This window comes from Scardinius erythrophthalmus (assembly GCF_964197995.2).
Source record: "Scardinius erythrophthalmus genome assembly, chromosome: 6".
Lineage (NCBI taxonomy): Eukaryota > Metazoa > Chordata > Actinopteri > Cypriniformes > Leuciscidae > Scardinius > Scardinius erythrophthalmus.
In genome coordinates this window covers 11,394,720-11,420,628 of record NC_138226.1, presented here as the reverse complement: position 1 = coordinate 11,420,628, position 25,909 = coordinate 11,394,720, and the positions used below count along the sequence as shown (strand labels likewise).

The 25,909-nt window shown below is 37.2% G+C and overlaps 2 protein-coding genes across 5 annotated transcripts in view; one reads left to right on the top strand and one right to left on the bottom strand.

Moving 5' to 3' along the window:
• The first annotated feature begins 1,633 nt into the window (after positions 1 to 1,633).
• sec22a (SEC22 homolog A, vesicle trafficking protein) lies at positions 1,634 to 12,247 on the top strand. Of its 3 annotated transcripts, XR_014030374.1 has the most exons (8): positions 1,634 to 1,859; positions 2,312 to 2,516; positions 6,646 to 6,809; positions 7,990 to 8,169; positions 8,366 to 8,484; positions 8,828 to 8,893; positions 9,384 to 9,841; positions 10,724 to 12,237. XR_014030374.1 is itself a non-coding variant. In XM_081369208.1 (7 exons), exons 2-7 carry the CDS (start codon positions 2,335 to 2,337, stop codon positions 9,582 to 9,584), a joined length of 912 nt encoding a protein of 303 aa, XP_081225334.1. In that variant the 5' UTR covers positions 1,642 to 1,859; positions 2,312 to 2,334; the 3' UTR covers positions 9,585 to 12,247. The 3 variants fall into 3 exon arrangements, 2 of the variants coding, with proteins under 2 accessions (XP_081225334.1, XP_081225335.1); XM_081369208.1 differs by having other exon boundaries at positions 1,642 to 1,859; positions 9,384 to 12,247; XM_081369209.1 differs by having other exon boundaries at positions 1,698 to 1,851; positions 9,384 to 12,237.
• Positions 12,248 to 13,561: 1,314 nt separating this feature from the next.
• adcy5 (adenylate cyclase 5) overlaps positions 13,562 to 25,909 on the bottom strand; it is a 110,897-nt gene continuing 98,549 nt past the window's right edge. The window contains exons 10-21 of one of the 2 annotated variants that reach the window (XM_081369611.1): positions 25,436 to 25,595; positions 22,724 to 22,821; positions 22,311 to 22,398; positions 21,227 to 21,343; positions 20,776 to 20,940; positions 20,348 to 20,523; positions 19,654 to 19,674; positions 19,324 to 19,462; positions 18,456 to 18,719; positions 17,890 to 18,094; positions 17,252 to 17,376; positions 13,562 to 16,518 (exon numbers count right to left, since the gene is read on the bottom strand). In XM_081369611.1, coding sequence (XP_081225737.1) covers positions 16,390 to 16,518; positions 17,252 to 17,376; positions 17,890 to 18,094; positions 18,456 to 18,719; positions 19,324 to 19,462; positions 19,654 to 19,674; positions 20,348 to 20,523; positions 20,776 to 20,940; positions 21,227 to 21,343; positions 22,311 to 22,398; positions 22,724 to 22,821; positions 25,436 to 25,595 — 1,687 coding nt within the window. In that variant the 3' untranslated portion in view covers positions 13,562 to 16,389. The remainder of the gene's footprint in view (positions 16,519 to 17,251; positions 17,377 to 17,889; positions 18,095 to 18,455; positions 18,720 to 19,323; positions 19,463 to 19,653; positions 19,675 to 20,347; positions 20,524 to 20,775; positions 20,941 to 21,226; positions 21,344 to 22,310; positions 22,399 to 22,723; positions 22,822 to 25,435; positions 25,596 to 25,909) is intronic. The other variant, XM_081369612.1, reaches the window with a different exon arrangement.

Here is a 25,909-nt window from a genome sequence, read left to right as displayed (position 1 = left end):
TAATCTGATTACGTAATGCATGTTACTTGTAATGCGTTTCCTTACTCATAACATCAAAAAGTAATCTGATTACGTAATGCATGTTACTTGTAATGCGTTTCTTTACTCATAACATCAAGTAATCTGATTACGTAATGCATGTTACTTGTAATGCGTTTCTTTACTCATCAAAAAGTAATCTGATTACGTAATGCATGTTACTTGTAATGTGTTTCTTTACTCGTTACATCAAAAAGTAATCTGATTAGGTAATGCACATTACTTGTAGTTAATTACTTGTTAGATCAAAAAGTAATCTGATTAGGTAATGCATGTTACTTGTAACACATCACTTTACTTGTAACATCAAAAAAGTCATCTGAATGCGTTATGCATGTTACTTATAATGCATTACCCCCAACACTAATCATTTCAGATGAGATTGAAAAAACGTATCGCTAGGTTTTCTCAGAAGAGAGCTATGATAGAAATGTGCATGTCCATCTTGAACATAATCAGAATTATCAGCTAATAAGGGTAAATCTCCATACTCCATACTGCACTGGAGGGAGCATCTGAGTGGTTTCCACAGTAGTACCTTGACAGACTGTAGAAAATTCTGTTGGAATCACGTCCTCATGTTCTGATATCAAAGATACGCGAAGTGCAACTTGTATGAAGTTGTATGAAGCCATTGCAATATTTTGCAGTTATATTTTTTGTATCTATTTTATATTTTTCACATTATTTGATATAATTGCATTGATTAGTTTGTTAAATTCACATACTTTATCTGTTTGATTATTGTCTTATATTGATTACAGTATATCTTCAGTTTAAACCAACCGCATGCTGTCCACTCAAGTGGACATCTGAAGATCTCTTTGAAAAATGTGTAAAAAAAAATAATAAATAAAAATCAATTCTTGTTTTTCATGCCCTAAGAGCAATAAAAACACATAGGAAAAAAATCCTGACTGAGGTTATCATAATTCAAACATTATTCAAATACATAGGCTACTGAGTTACTAAAACAATCTTTGTCAAATAATACACTTGTTTGTTCACAGTTTGAACGTTATTGTTTCCATTTGTTTAATTTCAAGATCTGAGGTGAATTATCCATTGTTGCTTTTACAGCTACAAAGCTGGAGCACTAAATGATTTTCAAAGTCACATTACACGCTTTTAACATTAAATAAAGCACATAAACTATACCTGAGATTATCATTGCCACACTTTTTGTTAGTTGTTCCAGCGCGATGTTGCAGAAAAATAGAAACCGTTTCTTAAATAGAATCGTCGCGTGTCGCCGTCGCGGCTGGTTAGGACACGGTGTAAATCACACCTTCATTTAGCACATTTAGTAATTTATATAATTTAAAAAATGATCTTCTTATCCAGAGGAACATTACACCACAGAAAAAAAAGTTTTGAATCCATGTGCTTTATCAAATGATACTAGGTTTCATTTGATAATGCTAAAACAAGACTAAAATGTAAAAATAAACTACTAAAATTCACATGAATTTGAAAATTGTTTTTTCAGTTAATGCCAAAGTATTACTTTATAAAATCTTAGTGTCACATCCAATTTCCCCCAAAAAAACTTACTGGTTTGCTGATGTTCACTTTAGTGACCCATAATGCTTTTCCTCCAGCCACGTCACACAGACTCACACACACCGACGAACAGAGCCGAAGCGAAGCCGAACAACGACGAAAATGAGACGAACACAGTCGAAGCTTTATCAATCGTTAGCAGAACCGTCAGCTATGAGACCTGCAGGAAGAGCTCAGCGACCACAATAGTACATCAGCAAAATCATTCAAAAAAGGATTATAATGTCTTAATATGTATTAAAACCTCATGTCAGTAGGTATGTAAAGCTATCAGTGATGATAATGCATGCAATGCCACTCACGCTAGTCTTGCTATGGTAGCAGCTGCATCTAACTTACTCCACATCACTGCGTATAATTGCAATGTGTAGTTTTAATTGGTCGCTTTTTATTAAAGTATAATAACCCCGTATAATTAGATGTGTGAATTTGGTGAGTACATAGAACCATCAGCCGATGTTATGTGATAAGTTGTCAGCAAACGTGCTAATGTTATGATTAGCCTAGCACTGTGTGCTACAGATGTCATGAGTCTACGTATAGTTTAATATTGAAGTATTTATACGTGAGTCTAGCTATTTATATGCTTATTTATGTTAATTTAATACCTACTTTGTATATTACATTCTGTTTTGTCAGCAGAAAACACGGGAGTGGGAAAAATTGAGTATTATTTGCGCTGAATGATTAATTTTGTCCTGTTCTTCAGGTGTCCACTGAGCTGCCTGTAAGATGTCTATGGTCCTGTTTGCCTCTGTGGTGAGAGTGAGGGATGGTCTACCTCTCTCGGCCTCCACTGACTATGAACAGGATAAAGGGCTTCAGGAGACCAAGAAACATCTCAAGAGTCTGTCCAAAAAACTCAGCCAGTTTCCTGATCGCTGCTCACTTAGATCTGGCATATACAACATCAAGTGAGTTATCAATGCAGTTTGCTTGAGGGTGTGTGTGAATATTGTTTCACCATTTTAATATTGTCTTCAGTGTGAAAACAAACTGGTGTTTGCAGTGCACTACACTGGAAATGCATTTATAAAGCCATTTTTGACAAGGTCTGCTGGCCACAAGAATTTTTATTTGAAACGCATAATTACTGAGCCCCCTCCCCTAATTATTAACATAACACTTAAGTATATTATACTAAAACATCACATTTTAGTAATGAGTTCCAGAATGTTGTTACTGTTGCTTATTAAAGCTCTGGGTCGTGCCTAACAACGCCCCTTAGCTGTTGCTAAATTCCCTGTAAATCACGGCTTCACTGGGCTTATAGCTTTTATAAAACGTTTTTTCCACATACCCGGCAAGGTGTCCTTAAGTAATCACACAGACACAAAAATGTAATGCTATTGATAAAAATTCTTCTTCTTCCGACAAGCAATGTAGTTCTTCAGAAGCGGAATGGTTGAAAAGCAACGCACAGACGCAGTGGCGCAGTAATACGGCTGTAATGCGGTCACAGGTGTATGTTTGTAGGTTAATTTACAACGACAAACGACAATAAACATCTGAATCAAGGACTGGAACTATCCGTTATATGAATTATAAATTTAATGCATCCTTGCTGAACTATTGAACACACACATATATATATATATATATATATATATATACATATATACAGTGAGAAAAATAAGTATTTGAACACCCTGCTATTTTGCAAGTTCTCCCACTTGGAAATCCTGGAGGGGTCTGAAATTGTCATCGTAGGTGCATGTCCACTGTGAGAGACATAATCTAAAAAAAAAAATCCAGAAATCACAATATATGATTTTTTAACTATTTATTTGTATGATACAGCTGCAAATAAGTATTTGAACACCTGTCTATCAGCTAGAATTCTGACCCTCTAAGACCTGTTAGTCTACCTTTAAAATGTCCACCTCCACTCCATTTATTATCCTAAATTAGATGCACCTGTTTGAGGTCGTTAGCTGCATAAAGACACCTGTCCACCCCATACAATCAGTAAGAATCCAACTACTAACATGGCCAAGACCAAAGAGCTGTCCAAAGACACTAGAGACAAAATTGTACACCTCCACAAGGCTGGAAAGGGCTACGGGGAAATTGCCAAGCAGCTTGGTGAAAAAAGGTCCACTGTTGGAGCAATATTTAGAAAATGGAAGAAGCTAAACATGACTGTCAATCTCCCTCGGACTGGGGCTCCATGCAAGATCTCACCTCGTGGGGTCTCAATGATCCTAAGAAAGGTGAGAAATCAGCCCAGAACTACACGGGAGGAGCTGGTCAATGACCTGAAAAGAGCTGGGACCACCGTTTCCAAGGTTACTGTTGGTAATACACTAAGACGTCATGGTTTGAAATCATGCATGGCACGGAAGGTTCCCCTCCTTAAACCAGCACATGTCAAGGCCCGTCTTAAGTTTGCCAATGACCATTTGGATGATCCAGAGGAGTCATGGGAGAAAGTCATGTGGTCAGATGAGACCAAAATAGAACTTTTTGGTCATAATTCCACTAAATGTGTTTGGAGGAAGAAGAATGATGAGTACCATCCCAAGAACACCATCCCTACTGTGAAGCATGTGGGTGGTAGCATCATGCTTTGGGGGTGTTTTTCTGCACATGGGACAGGGCGACTGCACTGTATTAAGGAGAGGATGACCGGGGCAATGTATTGCGAGATTTTGGGGAACAACCTCCTTCCCTCAGTTAGAGCATTGAAGATGGGTCGAGGGCGAGGCTTGGTCTTCCAACATGACAATGACCCGAAGCACACAGCCAGGATAACCAAGGAGTGGCTCTGTAAGAAGCATATCAAGGTTCTGGCTTGGCCTAGCCAGTCTCCAGACCTAAACCCAATAGAGAATCTTTGGAGGGAGCTCAAACTCTGTGTTTCTCAGCGACAGCCCAGAAACCTGACTGATCTAGAGAAGATCTGTGTGGAGGAGTGGGCCAAAATCCCTCCTGCAGTGTGTGCAAACCTGGTGAAAAACTACAGGAAACATTTGACCTCTGTAATTGCAAACAAAGGCTACTGTACCAAATATTAACATTGATTTTCTCTGGTGTTCAAATACTTATTTGCAGCTGTATCATACAAATAAATAGTTAAAAAATCATACATTGTGATTTCTGGATTTTTTTTTTTTAGATTATGTCTCTCACAGTGAACATGCACCTATGATGACAATTTCAGACCCCTCCATGATTTCTAAGTGGGAGAACTTGCAAAATAGCAGGGTGTTCAAATACTTATTTTCCTCACTGTATATATAAGATTTTATTTTTATTGAAGTTTCATTTACTTTTAAATATCTTTAAATACATTTAGCGTAAAGAAGGATAATATTTCTTTGTCCTGTTGTGTGACAGTTCCTCAATATTTAATTTTGTGCTTAGTTTTCTCCCATACACTGCACTATACAGGAAGTTGTGGTGGCCACTGAGGCTTAATGCAGAAACTATTGTACATGCATCCATTTCAATTCAGTTTGGTGTGAAAACATTTTGATACATTTGCAGCTAAAGGAACAGTTCACCCAAACCTAAACATTCTATCATTATTTACTCACTCTCACGCTGTTCTTTTCCATACAAAGAAAGCATATAGAGTGACATGGGCTGTCCAGCTCCAAAAAATAACATAAAAGCACAGTAAACGTGGTCCACTCATGCATCCATTTTGGAGCTTGACAGGTTGTGGTCACTGCATGTTAGCTAATAGCTATATGCATGCACTAATGGTAGCCGTACCATTCTTCAAAATATCTCCTTTTGTGTTTTGTGGATGAACTCATGCACATTTGGTAGAGCTGCACGATTAATCATTAAAAGAATGCGATCTCAATTCAAACCAGACAAAATCACACCAAAACATTCAGATCTGCCACTGACCAGAGAGAGCAGTGTCATGTGTATAGGTATTAAACAGTCTTTTCAACCACATGGTGGTATTATTATTTCTGTTACAAATATTTAAAAAAATATCACAGAAGTATTTGGATATAAGTTTATAGTTCAGATTTTAAAAAAAGACCAGTTATGTCTAACAAAATAGAATAAATCACCTTTTGAAAGTTACGTGGCGCTTTAAATAATTATTGCATTGATTACATCGTTACACCACTTGGTGGTGACGAAGTTACGTTAAAAAAAAGATTTGTCATTGAATCATTCATTCAAGAGATTCGTTCAAAAACGCAGATTCATCCAGTAATAAAACAAGTGAAGTATTTATAAGTGAGTCATTGAATCATTCATTCAAAAAAATAATAAAAATTAAGATTAATTTAACACTTTTAAAGACTGCTGCAATTACCATCTTGTCAGAACCTCTAGTAACAAATTACATTATATTGTTTAGTTGTCTGTTCATAACCCTGGGAGAATCATGATCTTATTTGAAACAAAAATTAATTCTGATGATTCTCAATTTATCCAGAATTGTGCAACTCTAATATTTAGAATGCCATCAGTGACTAAATGATGACAGATACTTCATTTTTGGGTGACCATCCCTTTAATTAAAACATCCCAGCAAAAACAAATGACACAGTGAGGGTGGAGTGCTCCGATTGCCAATTGTTCTGTTGCCTAAAACTTCCCCTTCAGCAAGGTCTAATTCAGATGCGTTGCACTGAGAGACCCAGGGGTGACCGTTTCATAGCCTGGCTGCTATTCATCACTCCAAACTTCACAAGCAGGCAGAAACGAGTCATCTCTTTCTCTCTCTCTGGAGTGCCTCAATGGATCGTTTCATCTCTCAAACAGACGTTAACATGGAGAGACACGTTGACAAAGTTTCTTCTTTCCTGAGGCGAGTTACTAAACTGTTCAGATCTAGAGCAGGTGTAAAACAGAGGGTGACGGTTGATTTTTATACGCTTTGGACGTTTGGATTCTCATGTCCATTGAATGACCTTCCCCACCCTATCTGTGACAGATGTCATGTTTTCATGCGTTGCCACCCAACAATGTCAATGTACTGTATGTCAACATAATTTGTCCTTAACTTAATTGAAATTAAATCGACTCTAAAAGTATGACGCAAACTATGACTTATCTTGCCTTCCATAGTTTTACAAGCTCTCTCGGAGTTGGTTACATGATGGTTTGCACAGAAAACTATCCCAATGTCCTGGCCTTCAGCTTCCTGGACGAGCTTCAGAGAGAGTTCATCGTCACGTATGACACCAAGCGGATCAACAGCGCTTTGAGGCCTTTCTCTTTTATTGAGTTTGGTGAGTTTCTAAAGAGGATTGGGACAGGTTTCAGAAATCAGTTTTTCCAGAAGGGGACTATAATTTGTTTATATAAAAATAACATTTAAATTTGTTTTCAAAATGTAAATTCTCAAAATTGTATCATGTGTATCTTCAACTACATGATGTCTTATGAACAACCCTCAAGTCAGTAGTGATTCTGTTTTAAGTTTCCTGAACCTTAAGTACACAAAAGTTACTTTATTTTGAAATGGATATCACTTAAAGGGATACTCCACTTTTTTTTGGAAATAGGCTCATTTTACAACGCCCCCAGAGTTAAACAGTTGAGTTTTACCGTTTTCAAATCCATTCAGCCGAGTTTCTGATATTTAGAAGAATATCAGTAACCAGACAGTTTCTGGTCTCATTGACTTCCATAGTATATTTTTTTTCCTACTATGGAAGTCAATGAGACCAGAAACTGTCTAAATATCAGAAACTCGGCTGAATGGATTCGAAAACGGTAAAACTCAACTGTTTAACTCTGGGGGAGTTGTAAAATGAGCCTATTTCCAAAAAAAGTGGAGTATCCCTTTAAAGTAATAATAACTTGTAGTCGAGTGAGTGAGTCAGATGTTGATTCAGTAACCATTCTGAACTGTTTCCCCCAAAAGCATTGTACGCATAAGTAGATCGTTGAAACCCTTGGCAGCATTGGTCTCTATGACCTGTTTAGGCTAACAATGCTTTTGTGAAACACAGCCCTGATGGATTTATCAGACTAATTCAAACCAATAACCATGTTTTTTGTTTTTTTTAAGAATTAAAAGAATCTGTTTAGTGCCTATAAGAGTCAGGAGAACTCGATTTTTCTTGCCATTATTTTGTTGTTAATTATCTATAATTATCACATTCATGTATGAAAAGTAAGTGTAGTAATTAGTTCAACATGGGCAGTTTCACCAATCTTGAGCATTAGTTGAGTCTCTGAAGAGCATTGAGTAAACGTTAATGGAGTTGCATCTTATGTGGAACATTTAAATGTAGTCACTTATGAGGCTCCATTTTGGCTAGGAGTCTTATCTATATGAAAATAAATGCATCCTGCAGACTTTCCATTTAATGTGATTTGAAATGAACTGAAGCCATTTGTAACACATAGACCATGTTGTGATTGAAGCATCTATTTACTCTGCCGTTTCTATGATTTCGACAGATAACTTCATTCGGAAAACCAAGCAACGTTACAATAGCCCACGATCCCTCTCCACCAAGATTAATCTAGCCGACATGCAGACTGAGATCAAGCTCCGGCCTCCATATCAGCTCTCCGCGGAGGACATTGGATCAATCAACGGCTTCTCAGAACACAAGCAGTCTAAATATAAAGGCATTGGTAGGGAACACACTGTGAACACAACTTGTAAACATGCCTTTGTTCTCAAGAAGTAGAACATTTTGAAAGACCGCTCAGAACAGCCTATAGCACCTTGGCAGAAAGTTTTGCACCGCAGGTCTCCTGAAGCGAATTTTCAAATCTAGTTACTGTGCTACAGTTTGACACGGATTTTCTGCTTGATTTCTTCCTGCAGCTCCTAATCAAATGTTGGAGGCCGTCACCCTGTCGGGTATCGTCGCCTGCATCCTAAGTGTCCTGTGCGGCGCTCTTAATTTGCTGCGGGGAGTCCACGCAATAGAAAGCGTACTGCAGGTAAGCGTGTATGCTGGTTTGTTTCTTTTTATTGATTAACACATCGGACTAAACATTACTTGTAAATGTATAAGTGCCATTGTAATATAATTAATCATACCTAATGGATAGTAACAGCACTCTTGAATAATTTGTCAGACTTTGCACTTAGATGTAATGTGATTTTCCTCTACCATAAACAGAACAGTTTTGCTTCGCTTTTTATATTGCACTGATAAGTGAGCCCTCGAGTCCTGACTCTCCCTTTCTAATTCATCCTGTTTTAGCACATGGCTTCCTGTTGTAATTTGTCCACTCTTTAACACAGCACACTGTCATTTCTCTTTTTCTGCTCCATCTGCAGAACGAGGATGAAGACTTTAATTACGTAATTGCTTTTTTCCTTGGAACCGCGGCCTGTGTGTATCAGGTAAGTGACGGCAGTCAGACCGTGAATTACCGTTGGCCTGCCAGGCTCTCTGTCTCGGTCTGACCGACCAATGCTAATATATCACACTTTTCCTCACAGTCGCGTAAAAGCGTAATCTGGAAAATTGGAGAAACATTGCCTTTTTACTAGTATCAAAAAACAGCAGCTGGCATTGTAGATGCTTTTTATTAGTAGTAGTTTTTCAATACCCTCACTCATATTCGAAAAATTTTTTAAAAAAGCAAACAGATATTTTAAATCGTAACAATAATTCACAATGCTACGGTTTTTATATAGAAATGCAGCCTTGATGAGCATAAGAGACTTCTTTCAGAACCGTTAAAAATCGTACCGACCCCATGGTTTTTAATAATAGTAGGGCCTAAACCTCACTACATTCTCTTATATTTATCCTTAAAACAAAGCTTGTCCTGAATTAGCTTGTTCATGCTTAAAAATGCATTTCTTTTGTTTCTTTTTCTACATGTAGTGTTATTTGTTCGCCTACTTCTCAGTTTGGAGGAACATCAAGTCATTCCTGGCCTTTGCTATGATCTGCCTATGCAACATGTATCTGTATGAACTCCGTAACATGTGGCAGATCCTCTTTCACGTGACGGTGGGTGCGTTCATCACTCTGCAGATCCACCTGAGAGGACCGCAGGGCAAAGCACCCGACTACAACGTTTGACCCCTTTGAACTCTTTTAAGACTGCACAACAGCCCAGCATTTCAACCCAATCTGAGGATAAAAGAACTATGGATTGTGAAGCAGGATTTACAAATTGTTTTGATATTGCTCAAGATACACTTCCTGCTGTTTCACATCCAGTTGAGATCAAAGATGGAAAACTGCTGTTTTGGTTAAAGCAGAAGGTTCATAACGGTGACTTGATACGCACACAATATTGGATTCATGCATGAAATATTAAAGCAAATTGCTAGCAGGTAATTCAGATGTGCACAATTAATTTATTTTCCAATAGGGAGGCATTGTAGTTATTTATAGTTTTAATTGACGTCAGAGCTTAAAGAGACAGCTCACCCAAAAATGTCATTTCTTGAGGCTTCCCTCCATACAATGAACGTGGATGGTTACCATGGTCTGTCAAAGATAAAATAAAATAAAAACAATAAAAGCATCAAACTACTATAAAACTACTTAAATATATGCATATTTTGTAATAAACGTAAAATACGTTGTTTCTATATGCGCAATCAAAATCTTTAAATCTATTGTTTTATATTTTTAATTTGATTGTCATTTGCTATGTAGTTCCTTCCCTCATTTTTTTCTTCGCTTCGCATTAAAGTTTGTAATGTTGTGATTCACCTTGTAGCTGGTTAGTTTGGTTCATGGTAACTCTTCAATAAGTGAAACATATTTCCAGAACCAAGGGCACAAGTGTGTGGGTACTGTTGCACTTGTGTGAGAAACAGACCAAATTGTAAGTTATTATTCAATAAAAATATTGCTTGACAATTGTGCTTATTATTCACGTTTTATTGTATGGTAAAAAGCTGCTTAGACATTTCAGTTAAACATCTCCTTTTGTGTTCCACCGAATAAAGGAATGATTGGGTGAACTACACCTTTAAGTTGTCATTTTAGAATTCTTTTAGACATTGTTCCTCTATTTTGATTGTTAAAGCCAACTCGTATGCAAGACTTTTTATAGCTGCCTATATATGAAATGTTATTTCCACACGCATTTTTATTTTGTCATACAGCTTCATTTGAGTGTCAGTGTGTTTGTGGTCATTAGTCAGACCTCTCTGCCCAGCATAATCAGATGTGTTATTTATCAATCATGTCTGTTCTGCCTGCAGGTGTGCTTCCTGCAAATGAATGCGTTTGGCTAAGAGGGAAATGGAATCGCACTAATATACAGACTCCGTTGTTTTCCCTGTTTGCTGCCTTTTGTCAACGGGTCTGTTCAGTGACCATGTTGAGCGGAGGAATGTTTTATTCTTTCTATTCACCTGGCTTGTTTTGCATCCTGTTTTCATTGTGCAAATGACAGGTTGAATGGATGATTGACCAATTTAGGGTCAAGGGGTTCGAAAATTCCTCAGATGTACATGCATTTTCTTTTCTTTTTCCCACAAGTGTCAGTGATCTAAGATTTCAAAGGCGTCTTTGCATTGCAAAGGCAGCACGTCAAGTACCTCGATGCTCTCTCTCCAACAGTAGTGCATTGCCCTTTGGCCTAATGTGTGTTTGTGCCATGTCCTGAAACCATCAGTAAAAACCTTCAATTTGTATGAACATGCTTGCATCTTGTGTGTTTTTGTTAAATGCATTTTACGCAATAATGAAAATCAAAGGGATGGTTCACTCAAAAATGTAATTTGTTGTCGTCATATACTCACCCTCATGTTGATCCAAAACTTTACGAGTGTCTTTCTTCTGTTGGACAAAAAAGAAGATATTTTAAAGAATGTTGGTAACCAGACAGTTGAAGGGTCGCCATTGACTTCCATAGTATTTTTTTATTTCCTACTAAGGAAGTCAATGTGTGCAGTCAACTGTTTTTACTCACCAACATTCTTTAAAATGTCTTCTTTTGTGTTCAACCGTAGATGGAAACTTTGAGGGTAAGTAATGACAAAATTTTCATTTTTGGGCGAACTATCCCTTTAACAACTTTTTTTTTTGCTTCACATTAAAGTTTGCATTATTGTGATTGTTGTTTAGCTTGGTTCATGGCTTATTACTCAAAAAATCTCTATAGGGAAAATACTTCTGAAACCAAAGCCACAGAAAAAGTGTTTGTGCATTGTTGCACTCTAGCTTTGTGTTATTATTCACTAGAAATCTTGCTTGATGGCCGTGGTAATTAATCACATGTTATTGTATGATAAAATGCTGCTTAGATGTGATTGAGCTAAAAAAAATGCTTGAATATGTAATGTGATGTCAAGTGTGGGAAGAAGCTTACGCAATTTATAAACTTACTGCCATTCTCAAATTCTAAGAGCTACAATGATGAAGATGATGATGATGATTAGAACAATTGACTTGGCTTATAGAAGCGTGACTAATGAAAGTAATGTTCTAGGTGATGCAGTGAATGCTTTTGTGTATGTGAAAATTGCAGGCCATTTAGGCTTTTTTATACTTAGAGAGGAGGGAAAGTCTGTACATTTGTGACGTCTCTGTAATTGATGTTATTATTTTTTTCCCCAGCTTATGTTCACTGCTGATCTGATTTTATAGTTGCACAATACTTACATTTTTTTGGAAATATACAATTTTTTAGTCAAGGTTGACATATATAGGCCTACACATTTGAACAAATATGTATGGACAAAAATAAGTGACAAATTAAAAAAACTGCTACAACAACAAACAAAAACAAAATCACCTTGTTATGTACTTGCTTGCGGTTCAAGGCTTTCGTAACGGCGTCATCAGGGTGAGAAATGGTTTGAGTTTTTGTTTCTTTGATTTTTAAGACATTGTGCTTCGCCTCAGGTCTTTCTAACCTTTTGACTGCTGGATTAAACCCAAACCAGTTGGCCATTAGACTGTTTTTAATGTCAATGAAATGCCAGTCCCACGCCCAGCACAATGGCCTTTCTTTAATGCTTCATAAAACAGCTTTTGCTCAGTCAAACTGACCAGATCGGACACATGCAGACTAAATTCAAGTGAACTCAAACGTGGCTATTTCACAGGCACATTATTAAGATAAGAAAGGTCAGGTATGCCAGTGGGGAAAGTGTACTGAAATTATGTGAATTATTACATGCTTGGGTGACCAAAAAAACATGTGGGGTTTCTGTTCTTTGTTCTAGTATTTCTGGACACATTTTGTTTATGAATACTCTGAAAACGGCTCTGTGTTTGAGGTTCAAAAACAGGAATAATGGAAAGAAAAAAAAAAGGTGCAGATTGTTATAAAACTAACATAATGTGGTTAAAGCATAACCTGTACAATGAGAGCTGCACACGTTTTCTTACAGAAACATTGGCACATTGACATTGAAGGCAAGTGAAGCACGAATTAATTATATATGGCTACTAGATGGGCACTGAAAGCGCACTGCTGCCACCCTCTGGGCATTTAATGTGACATCCCAAATGTTATTTTTGTCCAAAAACGGTAATATAATCGATATAATCCACTTTATTTTTTAGTTAAATTAAGCGCGGGCGCGGCCATTTGTAATGTTAATACGGTACGTCTGGCTTCCGGTGCCATTACCTTACAGTTATTTTTAGCTGTACAAAACAGCTCGTTATGCTGCTTGATATTGCAAACTAGTATTTCTTACCATATTATTTGAATGTATTGCCTTAAATACAAAAAAGCTTGTTTGTAGCGCAAACAAAATACCGTTTACGGCACTTAGTATTCAGTTATTCGGCTAATAAATCGGAAGTCTCAAACATTCACACACAAAAAAAAAAACTTCCGCGTTGAAAAATAAGGCCACAAACATATTGGCACGAGGCGGAAAATTAATTATGCTTAAGTTAGGTATGGTGCCACTTTACCTTTAGCATAACAACAACCGTCTTGCTGACGTCCACAATCATCTGAAATTAGATGTCAAAAGAAAGGGCCAAAAACAATTTAGTATGCAAATATTATAATAACGTGTCAGGTAACAAATCGTCTGTTACAATTTCAATGTTTAATTTTTTTTTTTTTTAAGTTCATGTCTCTCCATTTACTTACTTTATTATATTGGAGTCTGTCTTTTGAGCTTGAGTGGACAAAAAAAAAATCCACAGAGAAAATAAATAAGACACTACGATTCACACAATAACCTAATTTAAATAGAGTGCTGCTTTGCAAACATAATAATTGTAATAATCATAATTAAATGGTTTCAGAATGAGTTTAATGTTATAATAGTTTAATTGGATGTAAAAAACAACAAAAAATACAGCATTGAGTTTTGACATGGCATACAAGCAACCCAAGATGAAGCTCCACTGGAATAGTAAATGCCAGTACTCAGCAGGACAGAAATGTGGTATTTACTTGACATCTCTTATCTCAGTGCTTTCATTTGGATGGCAAACACAGGTGAATTAAAGCTGAAGTTTGTAATTTTTTAATGTTAAAATATTCACTCCTCCCAAAATGCAGATATAATACCTACAAGTAAGCCATTCAGAAGTTAAGTGATAAGATTAAAACTCTCTTCTGTTGCGTTGTCAAAACGCTGTGAGAATCCCGACACAGCAACACTGGCTCAACCAATGGCGTGAGTTTACGGGCAGGACTAACTTATTGTCTTAACCAATGGCAGATTGGGGGCGTGTCCAATTCAGTTGTGCCGCTAACTGTGGAAAAATTACACACTTCACCTTTAACTTAGGAATTCATATGGCACCCGTATCGTCATTTAAAGGCCATACTATACATGTATCACGATGAAATTAAATACAAAAACATTCAACCATATATTTTATTTTAAATTTGCTGGCAAGAAAGTGGCACTGATTTTCTTGTGGGAAATAAAGACTGAAGTGACTCTGGAAGCCCAGCTGAGTCCAAGTTGTGAGAAACTAGAACATGACCAAATATAGTTACGGTTTCATAACACTTTCAAGGAAATGCAGATTACACTTTATCATAATCCTCTGTATGGACTTAAGATCTTACACCGGCAAAGAAAAAAAATAAAGAAAAGAAAAACTTTTTATGGACTACCCTAAATGTTTGTGTACAAACTCAAATTCTTCACATACAAAGGCCTCATTGGAGAAAATGGACATTCATTGGGTCGTACCATCACACTGAGAGGGAAGGGAATGCTGGTCGAGCTGCAGTGCATAAATGGTGAATATTTGTGGCATAACGGAAACATCCCTAAAGGATCCAAACTCGTTGTCTCACGCACCATAAACACAAGGCTAAAATCAATATTTGCAGATGTGTTTGCCAAGCTTTAAACGACTGTGGCTGTTCTGAAACACTCACTTGTCATTTCGTGTCCTACAAATCCATTTTCTGCTCATAATTACATTGTAGTGCACTTGAAAGGATACAGAAACCCTTTTTGGAGAAAGGCCAAACCTACTCTCCTTACTTGGTTACAAGGCTAGCTACTGATTTTATTTAAATGGATGCAGCGACAAAAAAGGTTGACTGATAATTAGCAAATTACCTCTCCCTCCTGTTGAAATGTGCAGGACTGTAGCGTTCCATTATATAGATATAAATATCTAAATACACATTGGTGTTTATAGACATTATTTAAATATATTAATGTACAAAATATAGCATCTAAAATAGCTCTGACAGTTTGGCTTTTAGAGTCAAAATATAAAATGTTACAAATACAAAAACAGCCACATTTGGCCATTAATGGTGTCTTCAGTGTAGACAAGTGTGTGTGTGTGCAGTTTCGTGAATGTAAGTTTGTTTGGAACACAAAGTTGAAGTCTCAAGCCACGTTCATGCCACCAGAAACTTTCTTGTTACATTGTTACACACTGGTTCTTTTTTGTTCCATCTCATCCCATGATGACATCAAATCAATCATGCATCATATTAAAGATGAACGAGAATCAGTGTGTGCTCTAGCATTGTGGACAGCCATTTATCTGTACCGAAAAGCACAAACGCTAGGCTATTTGGGCTCACACACACTTAATTTTCATATAATACGCATCAGTATTTAATACTGTCCCTGCGCATGGTATAAGAGACACATAAAATTGCAGACAAACTTCAGTCGAGCTGATTCTCAACTACAGTTGCATTGTTGGACCTGGCCACAACCCGGCACTGAAAACGAATGACTTTGGGTCGTTTCAAGTTGCGGGCGGCGTGAACGGGGCTTCGTTCTCAACTCTAGATCGCTCAGAGGTAACACTGTCAACACTAGCTCCCTTACCAGTAACAACCACAGTCGCTGCAGCAAAGTTCGGGGAACCATAAAGGGTTTGTAAAGCTGCTGTGCTCACTATGGCCTTCTACCATATATAAGCTCACTGTGATATCTCTATCTATTGCGATATCGCCACACAACAGGACCGTATGAACAGAACTCTTTAGTCTTTACATACACTGAAGTATATACCTGTAAAACACATGTTTTATGTGTATATGATCCATCAGTGTTTTCATGCAGTTTTGATTTGGAGCCGCCAGGACCAGTTGGTGGAGTAAGATCGCAGTCCCGCCACCTGAGAGAGCCAAAGCCAGGTGCATCTGTCCTCTCTTAGCAATATAAGAATTATAGAAGACAGGGAGAACTGCTTTGTATGCCTTGAGATTCCTTTGTTTCTTTGGTCTCTGAGGTTGAACGTCTTTCTGAGCTGTTCCATACCTTAAATAAAGGGGGCAAAGCCCTCCGTTAATCCTATAGGAAGTCTCAGTGTGCAAAGAGGCCACTCTTAGACTGGCTTTCCAAACGCATCCTATTGTGATTGGTCCAGGAGGATGCCCGTCAACAGCCTGGCTGGCCTGGACCAAAGCGTCTTGTCATCATATCATCTCAAAAGTGTTCTGAATGTCAGACGCTGAGTGTTAACTGCTGTTGGGTCCTCCGTTTAGGAAGTAGGTCGCCATTTCTCCTTTGCCCTTCACCTTCACAACGCCTCTGTACTCCAGTGTGTAGTTATATGAGCTGAGAACCTGGTAGAGGTCAGTTGTGACCTGATACAGAGAGTTGACAGATTCACAGATCCAAACATTAGAGCCCACTAGTGAAAATGCTTCAGTTTTGCATTTTTTAATCATTAATAATTAAACAAATCATTGAATATGATCAAAAATGCATTCTTCACCAATTATATTTATATATTAATTTCAAATTGTATTATTCATAAAAATGTAAGTGAATATTAGAATTAAAAATGTAAAACAGCAGCACTCAACATGAAATATTTCTTATTCGTTTCACATCATGTTTCTTTGTTTAAAGTCACCATGAAATCCAAATTGACAATTCTTATTTTTTTATGAAATATTGCAGTATTTTTATAAATGATTTATCCGTGCACATCATTATTTTAAAAAAATTCATGTGCCCTTGTAATCTTTAATCAAAATAACTTCCCCTCCCCCTTGCAGTATCATCTCTTCTCTGATTACGCACTAACTGACAAGAGGGCGGGACAACCTGTCACTCACATGAGACTGACCAATAGCAAACAACACTGATCTAATGATCCAATCACATCCTGATAGACAAAATCAAGTCCCGCCCTACATGTTTTCTTGTTCAAGAAGCCGTTTCAACATTTTCAGCATCCTAAAATTGTATATATTTCCAAGTTTAATTTAGATTCTGAATCGCACATTTTCAATACGGACACTATAGTAGTATACATAGGATATATTTATGAATTTGATCTGGACAATCACAGAGACCAAGAATACATCTCACCTGTATTCTCTCAGGTACCCCAGTGCTGTCCATTCGGCTGGCTACATTCACAGTATTCCCCCATATGTCATATTGCGGTTTTCGAGCCCCTATGACACCAGCCACGACGGGACCCATGTTAAGACCTACAGGAAAATATGCTTTTTTAATTTTACAACAGTAAAATCTTGGGTCATTCTATGAAACTATATAAATACTACAGGAATGTAGCATTTTTTTAAAGGGAAATTTAATAAAATTAAAGATACACATTAGGAAGCTGATTGATAAAACGTATTGGTTATTTAAAGGAATAGCTCACTTCAAAATGAAAATTCTGTTATCATTTACTCACCCTCAAGTTGTTTCAAACCTGTATGAATTTCTTTCTTCTGCTGAACACAAAGGAAGATATTTTGAAGAATGTTGGTAACCAGATGAACACCATTGACTTCCATAGTAGGAAAAGAAATACCATGGAAGTCAATGGGGTACATCAACTGTTTGTTTACCGACATTCTTCAAAATATCTTCCTTTGTGTTCAGCAGAAGAAAGAAATCCATACAGGTTTGAAACAATTTGAGGGTGAGTAAATGATGACAGAATTTTCATTTTTAAGTGAGTTATTCCATTAAGGGTGGCTAAGCCAAATCCTTACCGATCTTCATTTTGAAGTTATTAAAAGAGTGCTCATTGATGTACTTCATCTGGTCCATGAGGCGCATGGCGTAGTCGGCTAGAGCGCGAATGTGCGACCTTCCTGCTTTATCATAAGTGGAGTCATTAAGCCCAGACGCAGCCATGTAGGTGCTGCCAATGGTTTTGATCTTTTCTAGTTGACGAAACTGATCCTCACTAATGATCTGCAAGAAAAGAGAAATGAGATGATGACTTCCACGTGGGAATGAGAAGGCATATTCTACATTTAAGAATGTAGTCACATAACGTCTACATTTCTAAGAATGCACACAGTTTAGGAAGATTTGAAGATGCAGGTCCAGTTTCACACACACAATTCTAATTTGAAACAAAGGCCGACTATTAAAATTAATATTTTTTATGAATAATTTTCAAGGGAATTAGGCTTTTCAAAACCAACTGCAGCTTTTTCAAATAAGGCTTAAAATAAGAAACACTTGAAAGTTAGTCAAATGTACAGTATCACGCTCTAAAGTAGTGTAAAATCATCTTGAAAGTCCTGAGGTTGGTCAAAAATTGCTGTACCTCATCAAAGTCAGCGATGATCTCGTTGAGCAGTCTCAAGCACTCAACACCTTCATTATTGGCCTCCAGTTCCACATAGAACTCGGAGAAGTTGCTGATGGAGGCGAACATGACGGCCACACATTCGCACGACTGATAATACAGCTCGTCGTTCCGTCGCTCGCGCGCCAGAAAGTGTGCAGCCACATCTTTGGGCAAGATGTTGTGGAGAAGCCGACGGTTGTAGGCCTGAAGTTCTTCCATCTCCTCTTTCTCCTCTGTAGCCTGTGAACACAATAAAAATAGAGGATGATGCTATGAATAAGGATGAATAATTAGATAAACACTGCAATCTTGTTGCACCAAAGTGATTGCAATAACTTGGCGAATCTATGCTGAATTCACATCATCAGACTTTATTTGTATGGCAAAATGGACAAAATAGTTTTTTGAAAGAAGACTCTTATGCTCACCAAGGCTGCATTTATTGAATAATTTAAGTAAAAACAGTAACATAGTGAAATTTTATTGCAATGCAAAATAACCGTTTTCTATTTGAATATATTTTAAAAAGTCATTTATTCCTGTGATGCAAAGCTGAATTTTTACTCCAGTCTTCAGTGTCACATAATCCTTCAGAAATCATTCTAATATGATTTGCTGCTCAAGAAGCATTTTTTATTATTTTCATTATAAAGTAGTTTTTTTTTTTTATCTTAATGACGCCAAACTTTTGAACAGTAGTGTAAGCTACAGCAAATAATTAAGAACAAGAAGCAAGAGTAGGGAAACTGCATCCAGCAAATTGATTTGACGGAACAGGAGGTACAGCACTTTTTAATAAACAGCTTTTCTGTCCAATTACAAAAGTACACACAGATAAACACACCTGTAACTTCCAGAGAAAGTCCAGTCTGGCAGTGGACTCCACCTGCTGTGCATGAAGGTAGAGCGCTAGCACAAACACTGTGATGACTACCGGAGTCATGATCTTTAGAGGAACCCGCATGTTACTGTCGCCGCAGCTACTGTACAACACACACAGCACTGAGTGTCAACAGGAGCATGCTGATCTAATCACATCACAACAGTATGCAGCTACATTTTCACACACTTGATTTACTCCTATTGTGCAATCTTTATAGGCATGCAATGCAAAAAACATGCTCACTGATATTTCTTTCAGATCAGGGTTTCTATTTGACTGGTTTTATCTTACCTTGTTCCATTAATATACTCCCTGTGAATACAAAGAAAAAGCAAATGTATCAGATGGATGGAGCATAACAGTCAACATTTTATCTTCAGATAGACTCAGTAGAACTGATATAAGCCAAATCAGCAAGCAGACAATCAATAGTGGATCTGTTAGCATGGGTCTGTGTAGTGGTAGGCTAAAGCTGACTGAATTACAGTCATTTTCTGAATGAAAAAACATTGATACTGTGCTTGGTCCCTACTTAATCTTACAGACCCCAAACTTTTGAACAGTCAGTAACAGCACAACTGTGTTCACCACTGATAATAAGAAATGTTACTTGAGCATCTTATCGGCACGTTAGAATGATTTCTGAAGGATCATGTGACACTAGGCTGCTAAAAATTCAGCTTTGCCATCACAGGAAAAAAATATTTCAAAAACATTAAAATCCTCCCGGCTCCAAACTGTTGATTGATGGCTTATATAATATCCAGTTACAACTTTGATATAGAAAAAATGCTAGGGAATATTTAGCAGTCCCTTAAATTTGGAAGAGACAACCGTCCATACTTTAAAAAGAAAAAACGACATTTAAAACACAGCAAAATAAATAAAAGAATTCTTTATAATTTTGATAAGGATGATGATGATGATGATGGAAAGGATGCTGATCCAAGAAAATGTGCTACTTGGCTAAAATCCAGATACTCACATGGCATTGGCCATGACCAGCAGGTCCACATTGTCAAAAAGGCTGACCTCAGGCACCTCCATGATAAGCACATACAGGATCTCGATGAAGAGCATGAGGAAGAGTTTACCAATACTGCTGACCTGTAGGAACACTGAGCAGGCCAGTAAACTGAGCAGCACACACGATGAGAAGTACTGCAGCGGAAGAGAAAAACATTCAGACATTAATCTTTTGCTTTCCCTTCAACTTATTCCAATCAAAAGACAAGCATTTCAGAGCAGTGCCTAGAATTAGACCCTTGAAAAATAAATGCAAAGACACATCACTGCAGGAAAATCCAGATGAAAGACGTCCAGCTGGTTTTTTGGAACATGGTACTGTAGCTGGTTTAGAGCTGCTCATTGCTACTGTTACAAAACTGGACTGATCTGAGAACAGTGCCACACCTCTGGGAAATTGCAGGTGGGTGACGAGCTGTTGCAGAGGCTGTCCTGGGACCCAAGAGAGTAGTTGAAGAACGAGCTGCGGACATGGCAAGCGTTCACATCTCTGGGGGTGATGTTAAACTCCTGTCCTAAACACGTCTTCAGATCATCTGTACTGCAGGTGAACTAAAGGACAGATAAAGATGTCACATGTGACATTATTAACCCACTAAAGATCACGTTATTAACTAACTTTTCAATGTCAGAAGCTAATTACTTAAAAGCAGGTGATTTCTGTGCCATTATCAACACTATACATGATTGGAAAACTAATGCCATTCTGTTTGGTGCCTCTAGTCCTGTAAGTCTTTAAATATTGTGACACAGGTTAAGTGTTAGTTGTATTGCTGTATGGTTAAATATCAAAGGCATTAAAGCACTGAATCTTGAGGTTAAGACTCGTGGGACTCACAATGTTAATGAAAGCGGAGAGAAAAACCAGGACGATTGTAAAAACTCCCACCAGGGTGCTGTTGAGTCTGGACTGAACAATCCTTTTAGACAGAGTTTGCAGAGGCACAGGGAAAAACTGGCAATAGAGAAAAAACATGATTTGAGTTTCTTATTAGAGGTAACGCCACAGTATCTGAAAACGATTTGTCGTCACATGATGAAAACCAACTTTTATTCTTTCTTTTTTTAAATAAAAGAGCTGCTGTTTTGAACTTTCTACTTGAAAAAAAATTGTGGTTTCCAAACCAGCACATCTGTTTTCAACATGCTGATTTGGAGCTCAAGAAACGTTTTTCATCAATATTACAATGATTTCTGTAGGATTAAGTGACACTGAAGACTGAAGTAATGGCTGCAGAAAATTCAACTTTAATAAATGAAATAATAAAAAAGAAATATATATATATTTTTAATTAAAAAAGACCTTGTGGGGATCTTGTGGGTTTGCAGAGATTCAGGCTTGCGTGAAAGACTTTTTACGGGTCAGGAAGTTCAGAATCTAATTCCACAGCATCTCTAAGGAAAGACCTGTGACGCCCCTAGCCGCCCATGGAGCAGTGTAGTGACAGTTCCACTTCAGTGTGCACAAATGAGCTGTCAGCGCTTTATTGTGTCTCTGTTATTGTTCTGTGTGACTCATTGTCTCTGGAGACCTGCTCAAAGTTATGCAGCTAAAAGCCCAATATCAATCAAACCCGCTCCGGTTATTTTAGTGGAGAAGGTTGATAAACACTTGGATTTAGCGATGATGTGTTTGTGAGAGTGTTAGGAAATGGTCTGTGAAGGATGCGTTAAGAGATGCATTATTTTATAGGGCTTGTTTTTGTGTTCTGCTGCACTTTAGGGACAAAAAAAGGGCATGTTGCTCTAAGTTTGACCTCTATTATTTCTAATATAATTATTTGTAATTACTATTTACTATATCTATATAGATACATTCTATAGTATTATTATCATCATTATTTATGTCTGAACTTCTTTATATTACACATTAACACTGTATAGGCTAGATCGCATGTGTACAATCCCAATATTTCACTTACCCCAAAACAGGAGTAAATGGCTGAGATGAACATGACGGCCATCAGGAGGACCAGGCACACCACATAGAAGCCAATCATCAGCCTGGAGCTGCAAAACAACAACACACAGGTATAGAGAGGGAACCAGGTAAATAGAAAATAGCTTTTTATCATTTTAAACATAATATATATGTATATAATATTATTTTATGTCATAGTTAACAGGGTCTGACGGAGAAGAGAGACCTGCTTTGAATGTTTATGCTGCTCGGGTAATAACTGTCTTCACCTTTACAAAGTCAAAATGAATGAAAGCTTCTGTGTATGTGACACTCCCATTCGAATTTAAACAAAACCTTCTCTAAGCCTGTGGTTTGTCTGAATGGTTTAAAAAACATTTGCTAGGATCAGGTTTTTAACTGAAGTGTACTTACTGTGGCACAATGACGATCTGAATGAAGCAGATGAATAAAAAGACGAGGGAGGCGCAGGCTACGTATGCTCCGAACCTGGCGTCTACCTGCTTGGAGTACTGACAGAAGGTGAGGAAAGAAGAGAGAAAAGAGTGGGGTTAGAAAAACCGTTTAAATGGCATGTGAAAGGGGTGTTGAACTGACAGAAGGGTGTGTATGAATACATGTTTAAATATTTTAGCAGAGTATAATTTGAAAAAAAAATACATTTACTTTAAAGGGATAGTTCACCCAAAAATGAAAATGCTGTCAGTAATTACTCACCCTCATGTTGTTCCAACCCCGTAAGACCTTCGTTCATCTTCAGAACACAAATTAAGATATTTTTGATTAAATCTGAGAGCTGTCTCACTCCTCCATAGGCTGCTAAGGGACTGAAACTTGCTGGCCCAGAAAAGTTATTAAAGAGATCGTTAATATAGTCCAAGTGACTACAGTGGCTTAATCTTAAGTTTATCAAGCGACGAGAATACTTTTTGTGCGCTAAAACAAAAACAAAAATAACGACTTTATTCCACTATTCATTTCCTTCTCTCTGGGCCTCGAGTGAGTTAACGTAGTGTTTTTGCGCAGCGCGTCACACACATGACCAGCGTCGGCCAATAGTGAGCCTACGTGGTGACGTGCAACACTGACGCGCTGCGCAAAAAGTATTCTCGTCGCTTGATAAACTTAAGATTAAGCCGCTGTGGTCACTTGGACTATATTAACGATCTCTTTAATAACTTTTCTGGGCCAGCAAGTTTCAGTCCCTTAGAAGTCTATGGAGGAGTGAGACAACTCTCAGATTTAATCAAAAATATCTTAATTTGTGTTCCGAAGATGAACGAAGGTCTTACGGGGTTGGAACAACATGAGGGTGAGTAATTACTGACAGAATTTTCATTTTTGGGTGAACTAACCCTTTAAGTTTATCCGAGCCTGGAAATCACAACAGTAAAATGTCCTAATTGTTCAAGGTTTTCCACAACAAAGGGAACTTTTTAATAAAAATATTAAATATTTAAAAACTGATTGTGTAATAAAGTTGCAGTATTGCTTGGTTTAATAAAAAAATGGTAAGTTTGAGTTCAGCAATCATTTTTAATAGAACTCGTATGCTCACCAAGGCTGCATTTGTTCGACCAAAAATACAGTAATAACAATAATATTGTGAAATATTATTACAATTTAAAATAGCTGTTTTGAATTTTAATAAAATTTAAAATGTAATTTACTCCAAAGCTGAATTTTCAGCATCATTACTACAGTCTAAAGTGTCACATGATCCTTCAGAAATGATTCTAATACGCTGATTTGCTGGTAAAGAAACATTTATTTTTATTAATGTTGAAAACAGCTGTTCTGCTTAATATTTTTGTGGAAACGTAAAAAAAATTGCATTTATTTGAAACATTAATCTTTGGAAACATTATAAATGTCTTTACTGTTACTTTTGATCAATGTAATGCATCCTTTTCAAATAAAAGAATAATTTATTTCTTTTAAAAATAAAACAAAACGGTAGATATGTAAAATATCTAACAAAATAACATCAAGTGAATTTCTTCAGAAAAAGATTATGAAGGATAATTGCTTAGACATTCTGGACCCAGACAATGAGAGACAACAAAAGCAATAATTATCTCCACTACAAACCGGAGGCAAGTCTCTGAAAGAGCCATCTAATCAGTGCTAGAAGTACGAGGACCAGCATGCAACCTGCTCAATGTGTATGCGACTGCAGACGGAGGAAGAGACCGTAAATGCAGAGGCTCAGAGACTTCCTTTTGTCACCATCTTTACAAAGAAACAGAGACTTTCTAGTTACAAAAAGTTTGGGCATGTCTTTGAGGTAGGGGAGGTCAGTGGTGACTAATGCTTTGAAGGTAACACCATAAAATGACTTAAATCACAGCGAAGCATGAAGACGTCAGTTTCTGACTCATTCTGAACCTGGACCTTGAATTTCATTGCCTCTATTCATCTTAGCAGCGTGCCACATCTTTGAGCTATGCTGAATACTTTTAGGCCGCCTGCACAACAGTACTAACATAATACACTTCTGATTGGCTCTATGCTTTATTTTTGCTATGCAATTGAAGAAACACTTTACCAGTAACATTAACTTATGATCTGTTAAATGGTTAGTTCATGCTCACAAGTCATGCAATTTCGTTTTAGCTTGATGACGCATTTAAATCGGTAGATCTGAAAACTATTATATCCAATATAGCACGGAAAACCAATTGTGTAAGCTTATCAGGCATAAAAACACATAATCATAAACAGGTAAACAGGTGTAATAAAGATTTCCAGAGGACAACTATGTAAACAATGTTCATTTCTTTTCCTGTTCTTCACAATAAACCTTCAAATAGCTTCAGAAGACCTGAAATATAGTGTAATATATAGTTATATTGGTTACTATTATGGTGCTTTTATGTCATTTTTGGAGTTTACTTTTTTGTACTATTATATTATATCGTAGTATACATTAGTATATATACACTATAGTATACTATATTATAGTATACTACTATAGAATTTATTAATATTTTGAACATTTTGGAATGTTTCCACATTCCATGGAACACAAATATTGTGTGGAATGGATTAACACCACAGCACGATTTTAATTAATGCTAAGGTTCATCTTATCATTGAAGCTGGTCATGTAAATGAGAGCCATACCTTCTTCTCCAGGTCAGGTTCTCGGAATGTCAGCAGAAATTTCTTGACGTGTTCGGACCGTAACCGGTCGATGCTCCGAGCATCAATGGCGCGGCCCAGAAATTCGTCCACCTCATCCTCAGGGTTCAGGTTTTCTTGCGTGTTTCTGAAAATGAAATGTCTAGATAACACAAGATACCGTTTTTCCACCTTCTTCCTCCCCTCTTATTCTTACAATTCTATACAACCAGACCACCAAAAAGTAGAAGTGTCGGCCCACAAAAAACAAAGAATGATGACAGAATTAAGGTTTATGATTAGCAATTTTGTCAGTGAAACTGAGTTGATTACGTTGAGAAAGAACAAATCATCTGCTAAAGAGTTCAAGGCCTTGTCATCAATAACTACTAAATCACATCAGCACATCTGGGTCCTGTACTTAAAGTATTTGAAACTTAAGCTAGCAAGGAGTGTGGAAATCATCATATAAACCAA